The following is a 17,975-nucleotide window of genomic DNA, read 5'->3' as shown; positions in this document are numbered from 1 at the left end:
GCAAAGCTGCCTGGTTCTCTCCATCCCCCCAGACACATGGTAATAGTCAGTGGTCTGTGTGTGTGACTGTAATCATTGTAATCCCGCCGCGGAGTGGGCGGGGCCGGCTGAGCGGCGGGGCGGGCAGATAATGGGCCAGCGAGTTCGTGTTTTTTGGACGCGCCGCCGAATTGGAGCTCGTTTGTCTTGCATGGCTTGCTTAACTGGCCCCCTCGCAGCTCTCATCTTTTCCAATTTCCCAGAGCAGGAAGGCCTGTCAGAGCGCGAGAGAGACCTGCAGGCTCTCCCAACACAGGCTGATAGAACACTTCCTGCTGCCTGCGGTTCCGACGCACACACACACTCAGACTCTCAGGCCACACAAACACTACACAACAAGACACAAATAGTCATCTTGTAAGACATTTGCTCTCTCGCTGGTCCTCCAAAACGGAAGGAACATGGAAACTCTTTGCTGAGAGGTGATATCAGAAAACCAGAAGAAATGATTATGCCATTTGCTCTGATGTCTGGGGCTGTGTGTTCGTACCTCACTAATGTATCATAAAGGCACAATATACAATTTATAAGAATTAATTACAATTCCAAATGAAATGTTTTACTCCTGAATAACCTACAGGCCTTTTTATGGTGGCCGCATTTTTCGGTGCATCCCTAGTAACTATGTGACGGGTACTATAAAAAGTAAAATTTAAATGCAAATTACTCAATAGCAGTTTCTGCCTGAAGGCAGATTCAGTTGATGTGTCACACGGTAGTGTGTGCATCTATATATTTACCATCTGGCCGTGCCGGATTTTTTCACTCTCTGCACACCTGACGCAATGCATTTACGCCATTTTTTCCCGCCCTGAATCTGGAGGAACACCCATGCACACACACACTGGGCCACACAGTCGGCTGCCGTGATGATTAATGAACGTCTGTATCCCTCTCCTGTCCCGCCCGGGTCCGTTTGTCGCAGTTCGCTGCTCCGGCTGCATCGCGTGAAGATTACGCCGGCCTCGTAGGTCCCGGACCGTCCCCGAGTGGGTCTCCTGAATGTCGGGACATGGCGTAACGAGGGCTCCGAAACCACGCTGGCCTCTGCTGCTGCAGCACCCATGTTCCTTGTGCCGAGGAAACTGTGCGATTTCGCTCTTCGTCTGAAACCGGGGCCTTTTGGGGTGAAGTCCAGGCTTTTTTGACCAGTGCGCAGGTGCGGCGAGGGCCCAGACCACGTCTGCTCTGTGTTGTCTACCTGGGCTGCAGCATCCCAGGGTGACACTGACGTATGCGGTGTCCATTACAAACGCATAAGGCGGCCATCTGCACGCTAAATTAACAACGACGCCGTCTGTCTGACTTTGGCTGAGCTGCTCCAAACCCACCAGTCACTGGAAGAGTGTGTGTGTGTGTGTGTGTGTGTGTGTGTGTGTGTGTGTGTGTGTGTGTGTGTGATGGACCAAATAAACGACAATAGTCCGCCGGCGAGCTTCAGCGGCGCAACAAAACAGGAAAGAGCCAAGACCGATCCGTCAATTTTACTTCCCGCCTCTCATCTCCTTTACATCGAACATTTCTTCCGATTTCACGCACAGCTGGCCGGACAAATCCAGACACAGACCTGCACCGAGGACAATGATTATAGGAGCAGAGATCCCTAGAAAGTCATCTGTAAATAGTCTCGGTCTGGTCAGTGTGCGAGTCTGGGCCAATATACGTTCATGCTGTGTGTGTGTGTGTGCGTGTGTCTGATTTTTGCGTTGCCTTTTAGTGCTCCCTTAATGCGCCGCACCCCGCCTCTACTCTCCCGCGCCCTCTTTAACACTTCATACCTCATTGACCAGCTGGCCTGACCTCACACAAAAGCACTGTATGGTTTCAAACACATTTATCACACACACACACACACACACACTTTTCCAGTGACTGGTGGGTTTGGAGTAGTTTAGCAAACTTCAGGCTTGCACGATGGAATGACGTGAAATCTGCCATCTGTTCATGTGGCTCAGTCATCACCCTCAGTAAACCTTTCACCCTGGGGGCTGGGCTATAAGCCTAATTGGTTTTACCTTATTAATAAGGGTGTCTGATGAATGCTACAAATGGAAATGTATTGGTGGATAAAAAAAATTGTTCTTTTTCTGTTCCATGTTGTTTTTCCTTCCGCTAAAACTACAAAAGACTGTTCATTGTGCACTTTATGAATTGGTGTAATGCAGATCTGTAAAATACGGGTCAATTTGAGGTTGAATTCATTTCCTGAAACATTAATTATTACAGTAGATTACATTTAGGGCTGTTAACCATTAACTATGATTCATTTATTAATATGTAACATTTTACATGTTAATTACCAGTGAGCTTTGTTAATTTCCTTTGAACTATAAAATGACATAGAAATTTATCCTTTACAGATGGGGAGTTTTCGGGCCGTGTTTATGATATTTGTGTTCTGTCTTGTTAAATTGGGGTCCCCACAGTGGCTCGTTGTAAGTGACCTGTTGTGTGTGTGTGTGTGTGTGTGTGTGTGTGTGTGCGGTGTCTCTTTAGATGTGAACGAGTGTGAGCTCCTGAGCGGGGCGTGTGGGGAGGCACACTGTGAGAATGTGGACGGCTCCTTCCTGTGTGTGTGTCCGGAACACAACCAGGAATTCAACCACATGACGGGCAAGTGCAGCACCATTCCTCCAGGTGAGAGTTCCCTCTACTGCCAGACATCCTAGCCCAGGCAGCATATTTATCACAATGGTAATAAGCGCATATTTTCATTTTTATAAATATAGGCATGTTAAATTGACATGCCTATATTTGTAAAATTTGTAAAAATGTAAAATTTACATTGAGTTCTTAACATCATGTTCCTTTAAAATACCCCCTTCACGCAATGAATGCGAGCTGTATTTTATCTCTTGTGCATTAGGATCTATTTAATTATAGATACATTTGAGTGAACCTGATGCCTGCAGTTGCTCTGCAATTTTGCTGATGAGCTGTATTTCTTGTGTGATCTGTCGAGTCATCATATCTTTGAGACGACATGAATATAACATTTTTCAAAGTATTTGCTCTTCTTTTCTTTCTTATTTGAATGAATAAATGACTCAGTGAGCTTGGCGCCATGATGAATAAAAATAAGCATAAATTCAGAACACGCAGTTTGTTACATGCACATTGCATAATCCTTGTATACAGTACAGGTCAAAAGTTTGTACACACCTTCTCATTCAATGTGTTTTCTTTATTTTCATGACCATTTACGTTGGTAGATTCTCACTGAAGGCATCAAAACTATGAATGAACACATGTGGAGTTATGTACTTAACAAAAAGTGGAGACCTGACCTCCACAGTCACCGGACCTGAACCCAGTCCAGATGGTTTGGGGTGAGCTGGACCCCAACAAGTGCTAAACACCTCTGGGAACTCCTTCAAGACTGTTGGAGAAGCATTTCAGGTGACGACCTCTTGAAGCTCATCGAGAGAATGCCAAGAGTGTGCAAAGCAGTAATCAGAGCAAAGAAACTAGAATATAAAACATGTTTTCACTTATTTCACCTTTTTTTGCTAAGTACATAACTCCACATGTGTTCATTCATAGTTATGATGCCTTCAGTGAGAATCTACCAACGTAAATGGTCATGAAAATAAAGAAAACACGTTGAATAAGAAGGTGTGTCCAAACTTTTGGCCTGTACTGTAGGTAAGGGAACAAAAGGCTTTCCATGTGTTTTCAATAAAATGTTCTGTGTGTGGAGTCAGTGTGCAGTCATTGCTGGGGAACAGAAATTATTTATCATAATTATATTTATTATATATAATCATCAATATAATTTTAGCCCATTTTGACAGGTCTTTGGTTTGAAAGAAATTGATTCACTTCAACATGAATAAAAAAAAAGTTTTTCAATTGATACCGGTCTCTGATGTAAGTGGTTGAAACCTGCCAAAAGCCTGCATTAAGAGTTGAGAGATTGGGGTGGTGTCGAGGGGGTTCAGGGATGATCTCAAGCTGGAAGACGATGGCCCTTTGACCTGTGTCTAATTTTCCTGTTGTCCCAGCTCAGGCCCAGACAATAGCCCTTGGCCCTGATTCCTGTGTTACGTTATCCCATTACTCCACCCAAAACGCATTTTGGTGGGAGATTTGCACATGCATGCTTGTCTGTTTTGTTTGAGGAGTCGGCTAATAGCCAAATAGGTTTGTTACGGCTCGAAATGTCATGCCCTGTTTGTCTCTGCCCCCCTCGTCCTGTTTCAGCCTCGTCGGTGGAGAGGAAGGAGTGCTACTACAACATGAACAGCGAGAAGCTGTGTGAGAACGTGCTGAGCAGGGACGTGACCTTTGAGGAGTGCTGCTGCACAGTGGGGGCCGGTTGGGGTGACAACTGCGAAGTGCGCCCCTGCCCCATCCCAGACACAGGTCAGGCCTCGTCCTCGTGGAACCATTGGAGTAAAAATGAGAATGATCATGCATGTCATGGATGCAGTCAGTTGTCAGTTTTGCTTCTTGTTTCGAAATGATTAAGATTATTCTGCATTTTCTCTGCTCATGTGTCCGCTGTCTGCTACCTAAAGTGCAGCCGGGTGAAATTCTCAAGCTTCCCTCCTCTTTGCAGATCAGTTTGCTCAGATGTGTCCAGGCGGCAAGGGGAGCGTTCCGAATGGTGATGTGTTCGGGGTGAACTTTGCATACAAAGGTGTGTGTGAGTGTGTGTATACTGATGATACAAGGCAAACATAATAGGTTGCTCTCAGACATGTCCCTACATCCATCTAAAATACATAAATACAGTATGCACATTGATAAATCAATATTAAAACCACAAGGTAGCACCTGTAATATTCTGTCCGTCTTGAGTAAGTTTGGTTTTCATCTCATGATGTGTGTATTCTATTTATATTCTTCCTATATGTTCTGTGTAATTTGGAGCAACGTCGACTTTGACTAATAATTCTCTAAATGTGATTTTGTCTAAATGAATTATTTTGTTTTGTTTAATTAGAAGGTGCATTTTTGTATTACAGTGTTAAAAATGATGTGATGAGTTTGGAGCAAAATATTCTTAGCTGTGTATGTGTGTGTGTGTGTGTGTGTGTGTGTGTGAGCACATGATCTCCACGTTTTCCCAGGTCAGTGGCTCATTGTAAAGGCCAGTCTAATTCAATTTAGGTCTGGTTAGGGCTGGAGCAGAAGAAGGGCACAAAGAAGAATCCTGTCTTTTCTGGACAGTACCATGAATACGCCCTCAAGGCCGAGCAGATATTTCATTTCCAACCATCTCACTCACCTAAAAAGTCTTATTACCTCATATATGAACAATTAACATTCATATAACAGGTTCTGAAAGAAAATCATGCAAATTATTAGGATTTTCAACAGATTATTTGACTTTGGCTCATTTTCTGTGACACTGTACACGCCCCCTCTAAATATGAAAGTGAAGTGATTGTCTTTGTGAAACACTGCAGCACAGCACACGGTGTGCACAACGAAATGTGTCCTCTGTATTTAACCATCACCCTTGGTGAGCAGTGGGCAGCCATGACAGGCGCCCAGGGAGCAGTGTGTGGGGATGGTGCTTTGCTCAGTGGCACCTAGGCAGATCAGGATTCGAACCAGCAACGTTCTGATAATGGGGCCGCTCCCTAAACCGCTAGGCCACCACTGCCCCACCACCCAAAGGTTAAGCACTGTTTGTAGAAGGAAGTCCCTGCACTTTCTAGAACCTCACCATGAAGTTAAAAGAGGTGTTGGTGTATTCTGATTGGCTGTTGAAGGCAGCGTTCTTCCTATCTCTGCAGATGCGGACGAGTGCGCCCTGTTCGGCCCTGAGATCTGCAGAGGAGGCTTCTGCCATAACACGGACCGCAGCTACGAGTGCTACTGCAAATCAGGCTTCAACTACGATGAGGCCAGGCTGGAGTGTGTTGGTGAGTGGCTGAAGTTGAAATCCCACCTTCACCACATACAACATATATCAGGAACTGCAAGGCTCTTATAGCAACACAGTGTACAGCAGCATAATGTTTTTTAAAATGGGTCATCACGCTCCAATAAATAAATAAATAAATAAATAAGTGAATATCCAAATACAGTCTTATTTACAGACAGACACAATACACAGATTATTAACAAGACAAAACAGTATAACAAAAAGTATGTGCTGGTATGAAATGTATGAGATTCTGGAAATGAAACGAGACTGGCTATTTATTAATTATTTTCTGGTTATTTAATGGTTATTTAGCACAAATTGATTATTGAATGACTGTGCAACACCCTTTGACATCATATCGAGCCAAATTCATGCACAGCCGGCTACATTATTGTGTTTTCGGAGTGGCCTTTGCATACAAAGGTGTGTGTGAGTGTGTGTGCATACTGATGATACAAGGCAAACATAATAGGTTGCTCTCAGACATGTCCCAACGTCCATCTAAAATACATAAATACAGTATGCACATGGATAAATCAATATTAAAACCACAAGGTAGCACCTGTAATATTCTGTCCGTCTTGAGTAAGTTTGGTTTTCATCTCATGATGTGTGTATTCTATTTATATTCTTCCTATATGTTCTTTGTAATGCTGTAATTCTGTCTCTATACACCTGGACGTTATATAGCAGCGATGACAATGACAATTATTGTGTTGTTCTTGTGCATTGGGCTGCAGTTGGCGGCAGGGCAGGCAGGGTCAGGCTGAGGTGAACGTTTCAGGTCAGGCCCAGACTGCGGTGGCATGAGGCGCAGGCAGCACGTCCCAAAACCGCCACCCGTAGCGAGGCCGCGGGCCTCTACACCGCACCACGCCCCACCCCGCCCCAAACCTCCAGGCCCTTAAAGGCCAGCTGTCCACACCACAGCCTGCACCGGGACGCCTGCGGAGTTCCGCCACATTTGCGTCGGATTAATTTGACAGGTCGGGGACTGGGTGGAGGTTTTGACTCGCGTCCCATCCCCGTTCTTTACTTCTCTTACTCATGCCCACTAACTTATAATGCAATTTAAAACCACCGCTGGCGTTCGCTTGCCTCTTTTTATAAGGACGGATATTTTTACAAACGCTGTGCAAATGCATATTGCAGTTGCCGCGGCAGTGAAACCATTTACTTTTTTTTAATTCATTTCATTTCCTCCACAATTATAAGAATCACAGGCCTAATCTAATGCCTGTGCTGTGACTGCATATTTTAGAAATATGATATATATACGTCCAACTTGGGCAAAATTACACCACCACCGTCTCAGGGATCCTTTTTCAAGACACCTGCATGCGGTCACTGGTTTCGGTCGGAATTACGCATCACATCGCTCTTTTTATTGCATGCACAGGCCGATGGAACACCACTTCCTGTTTGCGTCTGCAAGGAAAGAAGTCAGTGTTTTTGGAATGGGTCACCCGCCCGTTTCGTTTCTTTACATGCTTTCGTGTGCGTAAGACATTCAGGGCCCTATTTGGATTGGTGAATGAGTGTGTGTGTGTGTGTGTGTGTGTGTGATGTGTGTAGGTGTGCGCCGCTTTGTGGTCAGATGCCGCTTTGCTCACCATGTCCTTTCTGACCGCTAACATTAGCTTCAAGCCAATAATGACTCTTTCTTCCCTGTCTTTCTTTTCTTCTTTTTTCTTACCCTTGTGTCATCGTGACACACTCTTCCAACTTTTATTGCTCCCGATTCACTGCAGACAGAGATGAGTGTCTGGATAAGTCTGTATGTGAGGATGCCGAGTGTTTGAACACTCCAGGCTCCTACATGTGCTTCTGTGCCCCCCCAATGGTGCTGATAGACGGGAGGTGTGTCTATCCCATACCTGCTGCAGGTAAGACGTCCAGCTCGATAACCCAAGCTTGCTCAGCCGCTGCCCTTAAGACCCCAGATGAACTGGATCGGAACCTCACAGCCATATTTGTTTTAGGTCCCATCCACACGGGAACGCTTTTCTCTAAAACGGGTCTTCTCTAAAAAACCTGATGAATGTCCCGAACTCTGTTTTAACCCCCCTCCACACCTTGATGTATGTAGGACGAGTTTGTGGTTGTAGGTCAGGTTGGATGTTGGGTTAATACGTCACAGTTTTCACACACACACACACACACACACACACACAAAAAAAAAAAAAAAACATTTTGCAGTCCACACGGAAAAGAGATATTCACTCTGGAACCCACTGTAGAAAAAAAACTGGGTCCCCTGAAACGGCATCTCCGCGCGGACCCCAGGCCCTTTTTAGAGAAAAACGTTCTGGTCTGGACGGGGCTGTAATTTGGTTGATGGGTGTGTTAGCAGACCTACTCCCGACTTGAAAGAGTGTGTGTTTTTAATTTGGCCCCCCAGAGGTCAGCGTACCGGCGGCTGACGAGGACGTTTGCTGGAGGGTGGTGATGAGCAGGGTGACATGCAGTCAGCCCATGGAGAAGAAGACCACATACACGGAGTGCTGCTGTCAGTACGGAGAGGCCTGGGGCATGAACTGTGCCTTCTGCCCCATGAAAAACACAGGTACCCACCCCCACCACCACTGTCATAGTAAATCCACGTCCATCTTGGGCTTCTTCAAATTCCATATCAGTGGATTCCACTCTTGGCTTCACTGTCATTTACAAAAATATATACAGTATATATACAACATTACAACAAGTTTTTATAAAGTTTTTTTTTTTTTAAAGCATGCCGTGTGTGCTTGCAAGAACTTTCATCACCGCTCAGGGCCTGCTGAGCACAACTTCAGTACAGAATTTGGATAGAAATATCGGATTCGAACAAGTATTTATTTCAGAGGGAATATCTTCGCTCGGGACAAACGCGCCGCACACTTAAATAAATACGTTCACGTTCATTCACTCTACATGCGTGTTGAATCACATGCCAGATACCAAATGGGACCTGTTCACAAAATCACATTCCAGACATTTCCCGGTACTTCCCGGTATTGCCTCGATTGTTTTCCTCTGTGATTTTCAGTATAAATGTATCCTTGCAGTGTCCTGTCCTCGGTCTGCCATTCGTCACTTTACGTCGTTTCGTCTACGTGAGAACCCATGGGAGACAGTGTTTGTGACGCTTATGAACATGCATGTTGGATGCTGTATGTTGGATATTATTATTAAGCGTGGGGTGACAATGACGTGGTGGTCGGTAACTGTGTGGGACTAACTGGCTAGCAGGTGACGACAGTGTCTGCACACGGTGTAGCTGCAACTAAGGCGTTTGTAATTAAGTGGCCAGCGAGCGGGTTGCCCTTCCTGTGGGTTGCGATGTCAAGGGTGCAGCTGCACTTCATCAGGACCACCCTCCTTTCTCCTCCTTTCCCCCCCGCAGGACCTCTCCAGACACTCCGTCTGACTCCAGACGTCCGTGGAACTGGACCCTGGTGACTTCAGAGTGCAACGGGAAGCCAGTTTAGCCCCAGAGGCTGCGCATGTACACTGATCAGCCATAACATTTTGCCCAATAATGAGAATATCCCCCATCTGGCTTCGTATAGACGTGTGAAGGTATCTGGACCTAAGCTCTCAGTAGCGGGATCCTTGAAGTCCTCTGAATAGTGAGGTGGTGGGCTTGTCTTTCTAGCGTGTCCCACAGAAATAAAAAAAGTAGCGTCTCTGCTGGACAGGACAGAGCTGCAGTCATCGTCATGTTCAGATGGACACGTACTGATGTCATTAAGTGCAGTCCAGCCCAGGTGGGCCTGATCTCCCTCGCCCACCACATCGCACTTCCTGTCCAGACGGCCCTGCGGGAGCAGCGCGCAGGTGCTGTGGATTAGCCGGGCCCGGAGGGCTGTGGGAACGCCATGCACTCGTTCCCACGCCGGCCCGGCCGATGAGGGCGAGGCCTGCAGCGCATTAACCTGTCGGGAGCTGTTTCTGTGCGCGTTGTCCAGCCACCATCAACCCTCACAGGCCATCTGTCTTGTCCCTTTTTAACAAGCCACTCCCACTCACCAATTAACACACTCCGTACCCAGGTGGAGGAGGCGGGGTTCCGAATCGCGACTTTGTAGATAGGGCTACTACAGCCCTACAGATTTTATTTTAATGCGATCTGTCTTGTCCCTTTTTAACAAGCCACTCCCACTCACCAATTAACACACTCCGTACCCAGGTGGAGGAGGCGGGGTCCTGAATCGCGACTTTGTAGATAGGGCTACTACAGCCCTACAGATTTTATTTTAATGCGACGTTTTGAAGGCAATGTTTTTTAATGCTCACCCGCAGGAGACTACGCCACCTTGTGTAACCTGCCGGTCAGGCCAACGGGCCGGCCGTATGGACGGGACTCGCTGGTGGCAGCTCCAGAGGACATGTACGACTATGAAGACCACCCTGACTACAAGCCACGCCCTGCTGAGCACGGCCTTCAAACCCTCCCACTCTACAAGGAAGAGGACGGTTAGTAACCACACGTTACTGTACGTTTCTACCAACTTCTCTGTTCGCATCTTCAGGCTTTGTATTTAATTACAAATTCATTTGGATGAACAAATAGACGGTGAATAAACTATTTTTTAAATAATTAACCTTTTTTTGTGCACTAATCCAATGATAAATGGCACAGAGAAAAGCTCCAGTGCCCATGTGGTACATTACCTCTCTGCTGGACGTTCAGCACGACTCTTCTGCCACCTAGTGGTTATGAAATGAAAACACATTCAACAGGAACATCACTGTGTCTCTAATCACGATAATAAAGCCCAATCACACCATGTTAAATTGTCCTGTAAGAGCATTAGATGGATGTTAATTGTTTACCTTTACTTTACTTTACTCTATTTTGCAGACGCTTTTATCCAAAGCGACTTACAGTAGGAAGACACCAGCAATTGTCGTTCGATTTCTATAGATTTTGAGTTTACAAAACTAAGAGCCCTGATAAGGCCCAACTTGTCAGAAAAAGAACATGCTCAGAAATTGTTAAGTGCTAGACATAAAACATTTATATTGTGCAGTGTGTGTGCATGTGTGTGTACGTGTTAGATTAGTCTGAAGTACTTTTTGAATAAGTGGGTTTTCAACTGCTTCTTAAAGGTGGTGGTAGTCTCGGCTTTTACCTGTAGATTTAATGCAGTGAAATTAACATTCATAGCATAAGTGGGATAGAGATGTTCACATTACATTTTGTAGTGTTAAACGTAAATGAAATAGAAGTCAGTGTAATTACATGAATGGACTAATGAACAGTGTCTTAGAGAAGAGATCACCAAACGCCTTGGCAAATCATACGTGAGCGTGATTTCACTAAATTTTTTAATAAAAAAGCGGATTTTAAAAAATAAAAAAGCGGATTGAATGTCTAACCACCGAGGTGGCAATTAGGTCACTTTTTCACCACCATGCTAACTGTCCCCACCCCCACAGACCAGTACGACGCATTTGAGGGCTTTCGGGCGGAGGAGTGTGGCATCCTGAACGGCTGTGAGAACGGGCGCTGCGTCAGGGTGCAGGAGGGCTACACCTGCGAGTGCTTCGACGGCTACAGTCTGGACATGTCCCGCATGGCCTGCGTTGGTGAGAGAAGGGTGGGGCTTGACTTTTGATCACACAGTGCACATGACTGTACCTGCCGTTTAGAGATTGGAAGTAGAAGTCTGTTTTATATATCTTAATATAATGTCATTGTTCACTATTGTCATGGCCAATACACCTCCAGCCCACCAGAGAGCGCCAGACCACCCGGAGAGCGCGCTCTTTGATGAATTTATTCCCAGAGACGCTAGCCTTATTTACCCACACCCGACTGATTTGAATCCATGACCACGACCTTTGCCTGTCCCTGACCTCGAGCCTTGCCTGCCCCTTCTGTTACCGCGATCGCCCGACGGAGTTTGCCTGCCCCTTTTGCCAAGACGATCTCCCATGCTACCCCACCTTCCTGCCACCCCAGACGTCCTCCAGTCCAGCCTCCTTCCCGGAGTTCCGTCCACGGCCACACTCCCTTTCCAACTCACCTACTCGTCCTCGTTCTCACCGGCCAAGCGGCGCCGGTCCTCCTCCCCAGCTCGTCCAGTGTCCTCTCCCAGTCCGACCACCTGTCCCCTCACTCCAAGCATGCCTACAAATGCGTCCCCAAACTCGCCCAGTGACAATTATTTATAACAGCATCTGGTATTGTCAGGCAGTCTCCCATCCAAGTACTAACAAGGCCCAACCCTCCTTAGCTTCCTCTTGGCTAAAATTCACAGACAGATCCTTGCACACAGTCAGGGAAACTCCATTATAATCGGTGATTACATGGGGCGCTGAGACTGACTTTTCTCTTTGTTTGCTGCCAGATATTTTTACATGCAGCACCTTAATCACATCACATTTGTACCTTTCTGCTTGAAATGGAAAGTTTTGGCTTCCTGTGATGAATGCAGAACAACGATAAAGAAGCTCTGTCAGGTTGTGCGTGCCGCGTTTTCGAGGGACTGAGGGACTGAACACAGTCTGAAGTTTTGGTGGTAGTAGCCTAGTGGGTAACACACTCGCCTATGAACCAGAAGACCTGGGTTCAAATCCCACTTACTGCCATTGTGTCCCTGAGCAAGACACTTAACCCTGAGTGTCTCCAGGGGGACTGTCCCTGTAACTACTGACTGTAAGTCGCTCTGGATAAGGGTGTCTGATAAATGCTGTAAATGTAAATGTAAATGTAAGTTTTCATTTAGTCCTGTCCAGGCTGCACTCTTACACGGTTTTCATGTGTTAATAATGAAATGTGATAATAAAGTTAAAATAAATTAAGTGAAGTGATTGTCACATGTGATACACAGCAGCACAGCACACGGTGCACACAGTGAAATTTGTCCTCTGCATTTAACCCATCACCCTGAGTGAGCAGTGGGCAGCCATGAGAAGCGCCCGGGGAGCAGTGTGTGGGGACGGTGCTTTTGCTGAGTGGCACCTCAGTGGCACCTTGGCGGATCGGGAATCGAACCGGCAACCTTCTGATTACAGGGCCGCTTCCTTAACCGCTAGGCCACCACTGCCCCATGCACCTATGGGGCAGTGATGCACCTATGTCCAATAACATGCTACATTTACATGTATTTATTAATTATACTGATGTCCATTTCATTTATGCCCTTATCCAGAACGACTTACAATCAGTAGTTACAGGGACAGTCCCCCTGGATGGTTAAGTGTCTGGCTCAGGGACCCAATGGGGTTAAACGGGGTTCAAACCTGGGTCTTCTTGTTCATAGGCAAGTGTGCTATGCACTAGGCTACTAACTACAACCTTACAAGTTCCTAGGATCTTCGGGACATGTACATTATGCAGTGATGGGATTTGCACTTTTTGGACCAGCTGATCAGCAAGAGAGTTTGTGGGTTAATAGCGTTATTCACTCCAACATAGCAGCACATTTTTTATTTATGGTATGAAGAGTAATTTATCAGGATAGACCACCTTCATGAGTTCATATGATTAAATTGGCAGTACTGAATCGGACATTCTCTGGCATTAGTTTTATTTCTTCCAACTCCTGGTTGAACAAGCAGTGATGTGCTTATGCTTGAAATTAACAATGAAATTAGCACAAGTCTTAATGCATGACATAATCACTTATCAGTGGTGGTAGTAGCCTAGCGGATAAGACACTCGTCTATAGAGGTATGAACTTTCACTGGTCCCTCAATTCGATTATGATTATCAATGCCTAAAATATCGATGCATTTATTTTCTACATTACTTCACATGATGTTCTCAAATACAAGAGTTAAGGTTCACCCGTGCGGACACTTTGATTTGCTCACCTGACTCCACGGACGTTTTTCTGGCAGGTGAGTGCGGACTGAACGTGCCTGCTCACTGGAGAAAATCTAAAGCCACTAAAGTTCACCGTGGGGCTCAGTGCAAAAGAAATAGGCGTGATTTTTCTAAACCCCCAGTAAGATGATAAAGTCTACAACTTTATTTGTTGTGGATCTCTGGACACTCAGAGACTGATAAGGTCAGCTCTTCCTCCGTTCCCGCTCTGATTCTATTCGTCACCGCGCACAGCGTTACGAGCCAGTCCAGAGGTACGGCCCATAACAAAAGAAAAGACAAAACCGGATCAATTCAACAAGTATTTTATTAACAAACAGATAAAGAAGGAAAGAAAGAAGAAATACATGCGAAACAAATAACGACTAACAAATAAAAAGAGAATAACAGACGACAAGATGGCATACACAACAAGTTGCGTCGCCTCCTAGGGGAATTCTCAGGAAATGCTAGGGAGGCGGGCGGGCACGGCAAGACTGGCTGTCCACAGCAGGAAGAGGTGGGCTCGGTCTGCAATCACAGCACAAACGCAGAACAGAAGCACACCAAAAACACCAGGACGTAACAACAGCGGTCAAAGTTCAACAAATTTCAACTTTGACTGCAGTGGGCGCAGAAGGCCACCGAGTGGCGCCCTGTGCAACACGAAACGGCTACTAATTTTTAAACAGAATCTTTATGCCACTGTCAAATCATATCGATTATGTCCCCGAGTGGGTAATCTGGTTCTTCTCCCTCCCCCCACAGACGTGAACGAATGTTCTGAGCTCAACAGCCGAATGTCCCTCTGCAAAAACGGCAAATGCATCAACACACCGGGATCCTACAAATGCGTCTGCCTGCCGGGCTTCATCCACTCGGAGCGACCCAACTACTGTGTGCCCAAACACCAGGCCGCACACACACCGTGAGGAGCAAGAGAGAGATGTGAGGAGTCCACCAGGGGGCGACACAAACACTAAAACACTTATTTAACCCAAGCCCATATACTCTGCACTGTATAAAAGAAATAAAAAAACAAAAACTACAAAAAGAAAAAGAGGAATCCTACTTGAGATGAAGATTTAAACAGGATATGGGGAGGTCTATGAGGAGAGAGATGAATTGTATAAAAAAAAAATTGTGTGTGTGTTTTTGTTCTGTTAGAAGGAGTTTTAAGAGCAGCTCGGGGAACCGCCATTCTTCTGGCTTCATGACAAACCCTATGAACTGTCGCTGGGGGATAAAGTTTTTTTTATTTACCCAGGCAAATAAAGAAAAGCACACCTTGCGTGTCTATTTTATTTTATCTTTTGTTTTAACAGAGGACAGAGACCAGCCAACTTTTCCCACTCTCTCTCACTCTCTCTCTCTCTGCTTTGTCCTTGTCCTCCTCCTTTCCTCGGTCCTCTGTGGTGGACAGGAGGACGGATGTCTCTCACGCCGCAGTCACACGCTCCAGGATACACATCACTGTCACAATTTGTATTATTCGTGTAAATTTGTTCTTTCTGTCTAGGCATTTTATAGAAGAAGTAAGAGCTTCAGCTGTCCTGCTCTCTGCCTGCCTCTCTCTGCCCTGTGGAGCAGACCTATTCTTACTTTACACTTTTTAGATTTATGTACAATTATCACTTTAATCACAGGGAATATAATAAATAAATAAAATGAAGTACTCTTTTATATTTTTCATATTTTAATAAAAGAGAAAAAAAAATCTCCTTTCAATTTAACGTCTAAAAGAAGAAAAAAAAAGTCTTGCCAGGTTGCAAAGCTGCTATGGGATAGCCGTGGGAGTAAATTTTGTACATTTAACAGAAATGTTGAAAATCCATTTTATGTATTTGTAATTTGTACATGAATGAATAGCTCTTGTATTAAATATCTGTATTCTGTATATTAAACCACTTCTAATAAATCACAGATTGTGATATTTATATTGGCTGGTGTCTCCTGTCCTGATTGACCTTGCAAACCAACGTTTTTTCATAATTTTCATCATGTTTTTGTACGGCTGTGATGTTCAGATTAACTGATGTAGATGTGTTCATGTGTATGTGTTAATTCTGCATGCAGGGGGTGTGGCCCTGGGCGTGGCCTGAGGCATGTTCTCCCATCAAGCACATGGGTTTCCCACAGGCCCCCCGGATTCCACCCACTTTCCAAAAACATGCAGTTCAGGGTGAATTGGTGATGCTGGATTGACCCTGGTCTTAAACTTGACCTGGTTGTGGAGGATAACGTGCACACATAGAATCGATTTTAAAGGTGAACTGGCTTCGTTTTGGAACATCACATTTATTCCAGATTCGGTCCGGATTCGGATCTGAGAGCCGCGTGGGGTTAATGAATGCTAACGTGTCGGCCTGCTCTCGCCCGCCGTCTGGCAGCCCCGGCGCCCGTCACAGATGCTGCTTTCACACTGTAGCCAAGCGTCCTGAGCTGCGGCCTTAACCAGCATTAGACTCGGCTTAACACCTCCGCTGCCAGGCCGGCTCTGCACCCCGTCCCAAACAAAAGGGGCAGTCGGGGTTTTGTTACTGCCCAGTGACTGGAAAGAGACGTCACCTGGCTTAGTTCAGTCTTTGTGTCCCTCTGTCCTTCTGTTTCTGTTTTCCCTGTTCTCACCAGCTCACACAGAAACTTAGTAAAGTAACGCGCTTAGTAAAGTTACTTTGTTAGGAACAAGTGTAGGAACTAACAATTAACTGAGTTTTGTTAGCTCAAGGACTTACAATTCATTATTACAGCTACTACATTATGAAATACAATTTTATTACTATCATTATTAATAATTTTACTATAATTTTACACTAATACATTCATGTGTTTCCTTATTGAATCACTTTTGATTGTGAAACTAATCACAATCGTATCGCACATCACAATATAAAAATATACCGCATAAAATCATGTTAACGTAACACATTTTCGGAAAAAATGTGTTTGGAAACTTTCAAACAAAGCAATAATGTTGCTTTGGAGCAGCTGGATTACAAAAAAAGGAATTCTTTCACCGCTGTAGCTAAATCACAATATCACACTTTTGTGCTTTCAAAAATTACAGGGGACGTCATGCAAGAGAAAAGAATGGCAATCTAGTGAACACTGTTGCTAGGCAATGTCAACATGGGCACTAAAAAACATGAAGTTCAATCAATTTCAACTTTTGAAGTTAATATCTCATGACGGGGACTTTCAGATGGAGTGTGATGTATGGCTTTTATAGTATCTTCAAAAGATTGTTCTGGAAATACGTATATAACAATTTAGCAGAATGAAATTGGAATGACCAGATACACAACTACAATCAATAAACGACTTGTTTCTTAATGAATGCCTTTCTTCAAATAAGTAATGGTTCATGAAATGTATTAAATGTGATTCACCCCACTGTCAATGTTGGAGCCTGGAGATGTGGGGATTAATCATAATTATGCATAACAAGACGCATTAAAAGGAAATGATTGTGAATTAATGCAGGTATAGTGCTTGACTGATGCATTGATTGTATTGTAATAATTGTTCTATCTAAAAGGTTGCCGGTTCAAATCCGAACCTGCCAAGCTGCAGAGGTGCCACTGTCCCCACACACTGATCCCTGGGCACCTGTCATGGCTGCCCACTGCTCACTAAGGTTAAATGCAGAGGACACATTTCACTGTGTGCACCGTGTGCTGTGCTGCTGTGTATCCTAATGACAATCACTTCACTTTTCTTTGTTATAGGAACTAGATTGTCCCTGTATTTCCACATAGCAGCACACTCACGTCATTTTTGTAAAATAAAGAAAGAAATAAAGCGACACGTAATGGCACGTAACTCATCAATTCGTAACACGCAGCTCGCGGACAGAACTGTATCTCCGAGCTGCCCTGTTGTCATGGCGTTGGACCAAAGTTGAGCGAGTTGCTACACTTTTCTACACTAAGCAGAGGCTACATTAGAGCAAAGTGTGTGTGTGTGTGTGTGTGTGTGTGTGCATATAGTAGCAGTTAACATAGCTTGAAATGTCACAATAACATTGGGGTCAGTGAGAGACAGGGAAAGTGTGTGTGTGTGTGTGTGTGTGTCTGTGCGCGTGTGACAGAGAGAGAGAGTGTGTGTGTGTGTGCGCGTGTGACAGAGAGAGAGAGTGTGTGTGTGTGCGCGTGTGACAGAGACACAGAGAGAGTGTGTGTGTGTGCGTGTGTGTGTGTGTGCGCGTGTGACAGAGAGAGAGAGTGTGTGTGTGCGCGTGTGACAGAGAGACAGAGA

The 17,975-nt window shown here is 45.1% G+C and overlaps 1 protein-coding gene across 8 annotated transcripts in view; it reads left to right on the top strand.

Annotated features, from left to right (window-relative positions):
• ltbp1 (latent transforming growth factor beta binding protein 1) overlaps positions 1-14,790 on the top strand; it is an 88,604-nt gene extending 73,814 nt beyond the window's left edge. For 6 of the 8 annotated variants that reach the window (XM_028988637.1, XM_028988642.1, XM_028988638.1 and 3 more), the window contains 9 exons: positions 2,536-2,676; positions 4,243-4,404; positions 4,601-4,681; positions 5,787-5,915; positions 7,672-7,806; positions 8,322-8,486; positions 10,205-10,378; positions 11,345-11,494; positions 14,487-14,790. In XM_028988637.1, the coding sequence (XP_028844470.1) occupies positions 2,536-2,676; positions 4,243-4,404; positions 4,601-4,681; positions 5,787-5,915; positions 7,672-7,806; positions 8,322-8,486; positions 10,205-10,378; positions 11,345-11,494; positions 14,487-14,650 (1,301 nt within the window). In that variant the 3' untranslated portion in view covers positions 14,651-14,790. Of the gene's footprint in view, positions 1-2,535; positions 2,677-4,242; positions 4,405-4,600; positions 4,682-5,786; positions 5,916-7,671; positions 7,807-8,321; positions 8,487-10,204; positions 10,379-11,344; positions 11,506-14,486 lie in introns of all 8 variants that reach the window. The other 2 variants (XM_028988641.1, XM_028988640.1) reach the window with 2 other exon arrangements.
• The last annotated feature ends 3,185 nt before the right edge of the window (positions 14,791-17,975 follow it).

This window comes from Denticeps clupeoides, chromosome 8 (assembly GCF_900700375.1).
Source record: "Denticeps clupeoides chromosome 8, fDenClu1.1, whole genome shotgun sequence".
In the NCBI taxonomy this organism is placed as follows: domain Eukaryota; kingdom Metazoa; phylum Chordata; class Actinopteri; order Clupeiformes; family Denticipitidae; genus Denticeps; species Denticeps clupeoides.
The sequence above is the reverse complement of the archived record's forward strand: the minus strand, read 5'-3'. Positions and strand labels throughout refer to the sequence as shown.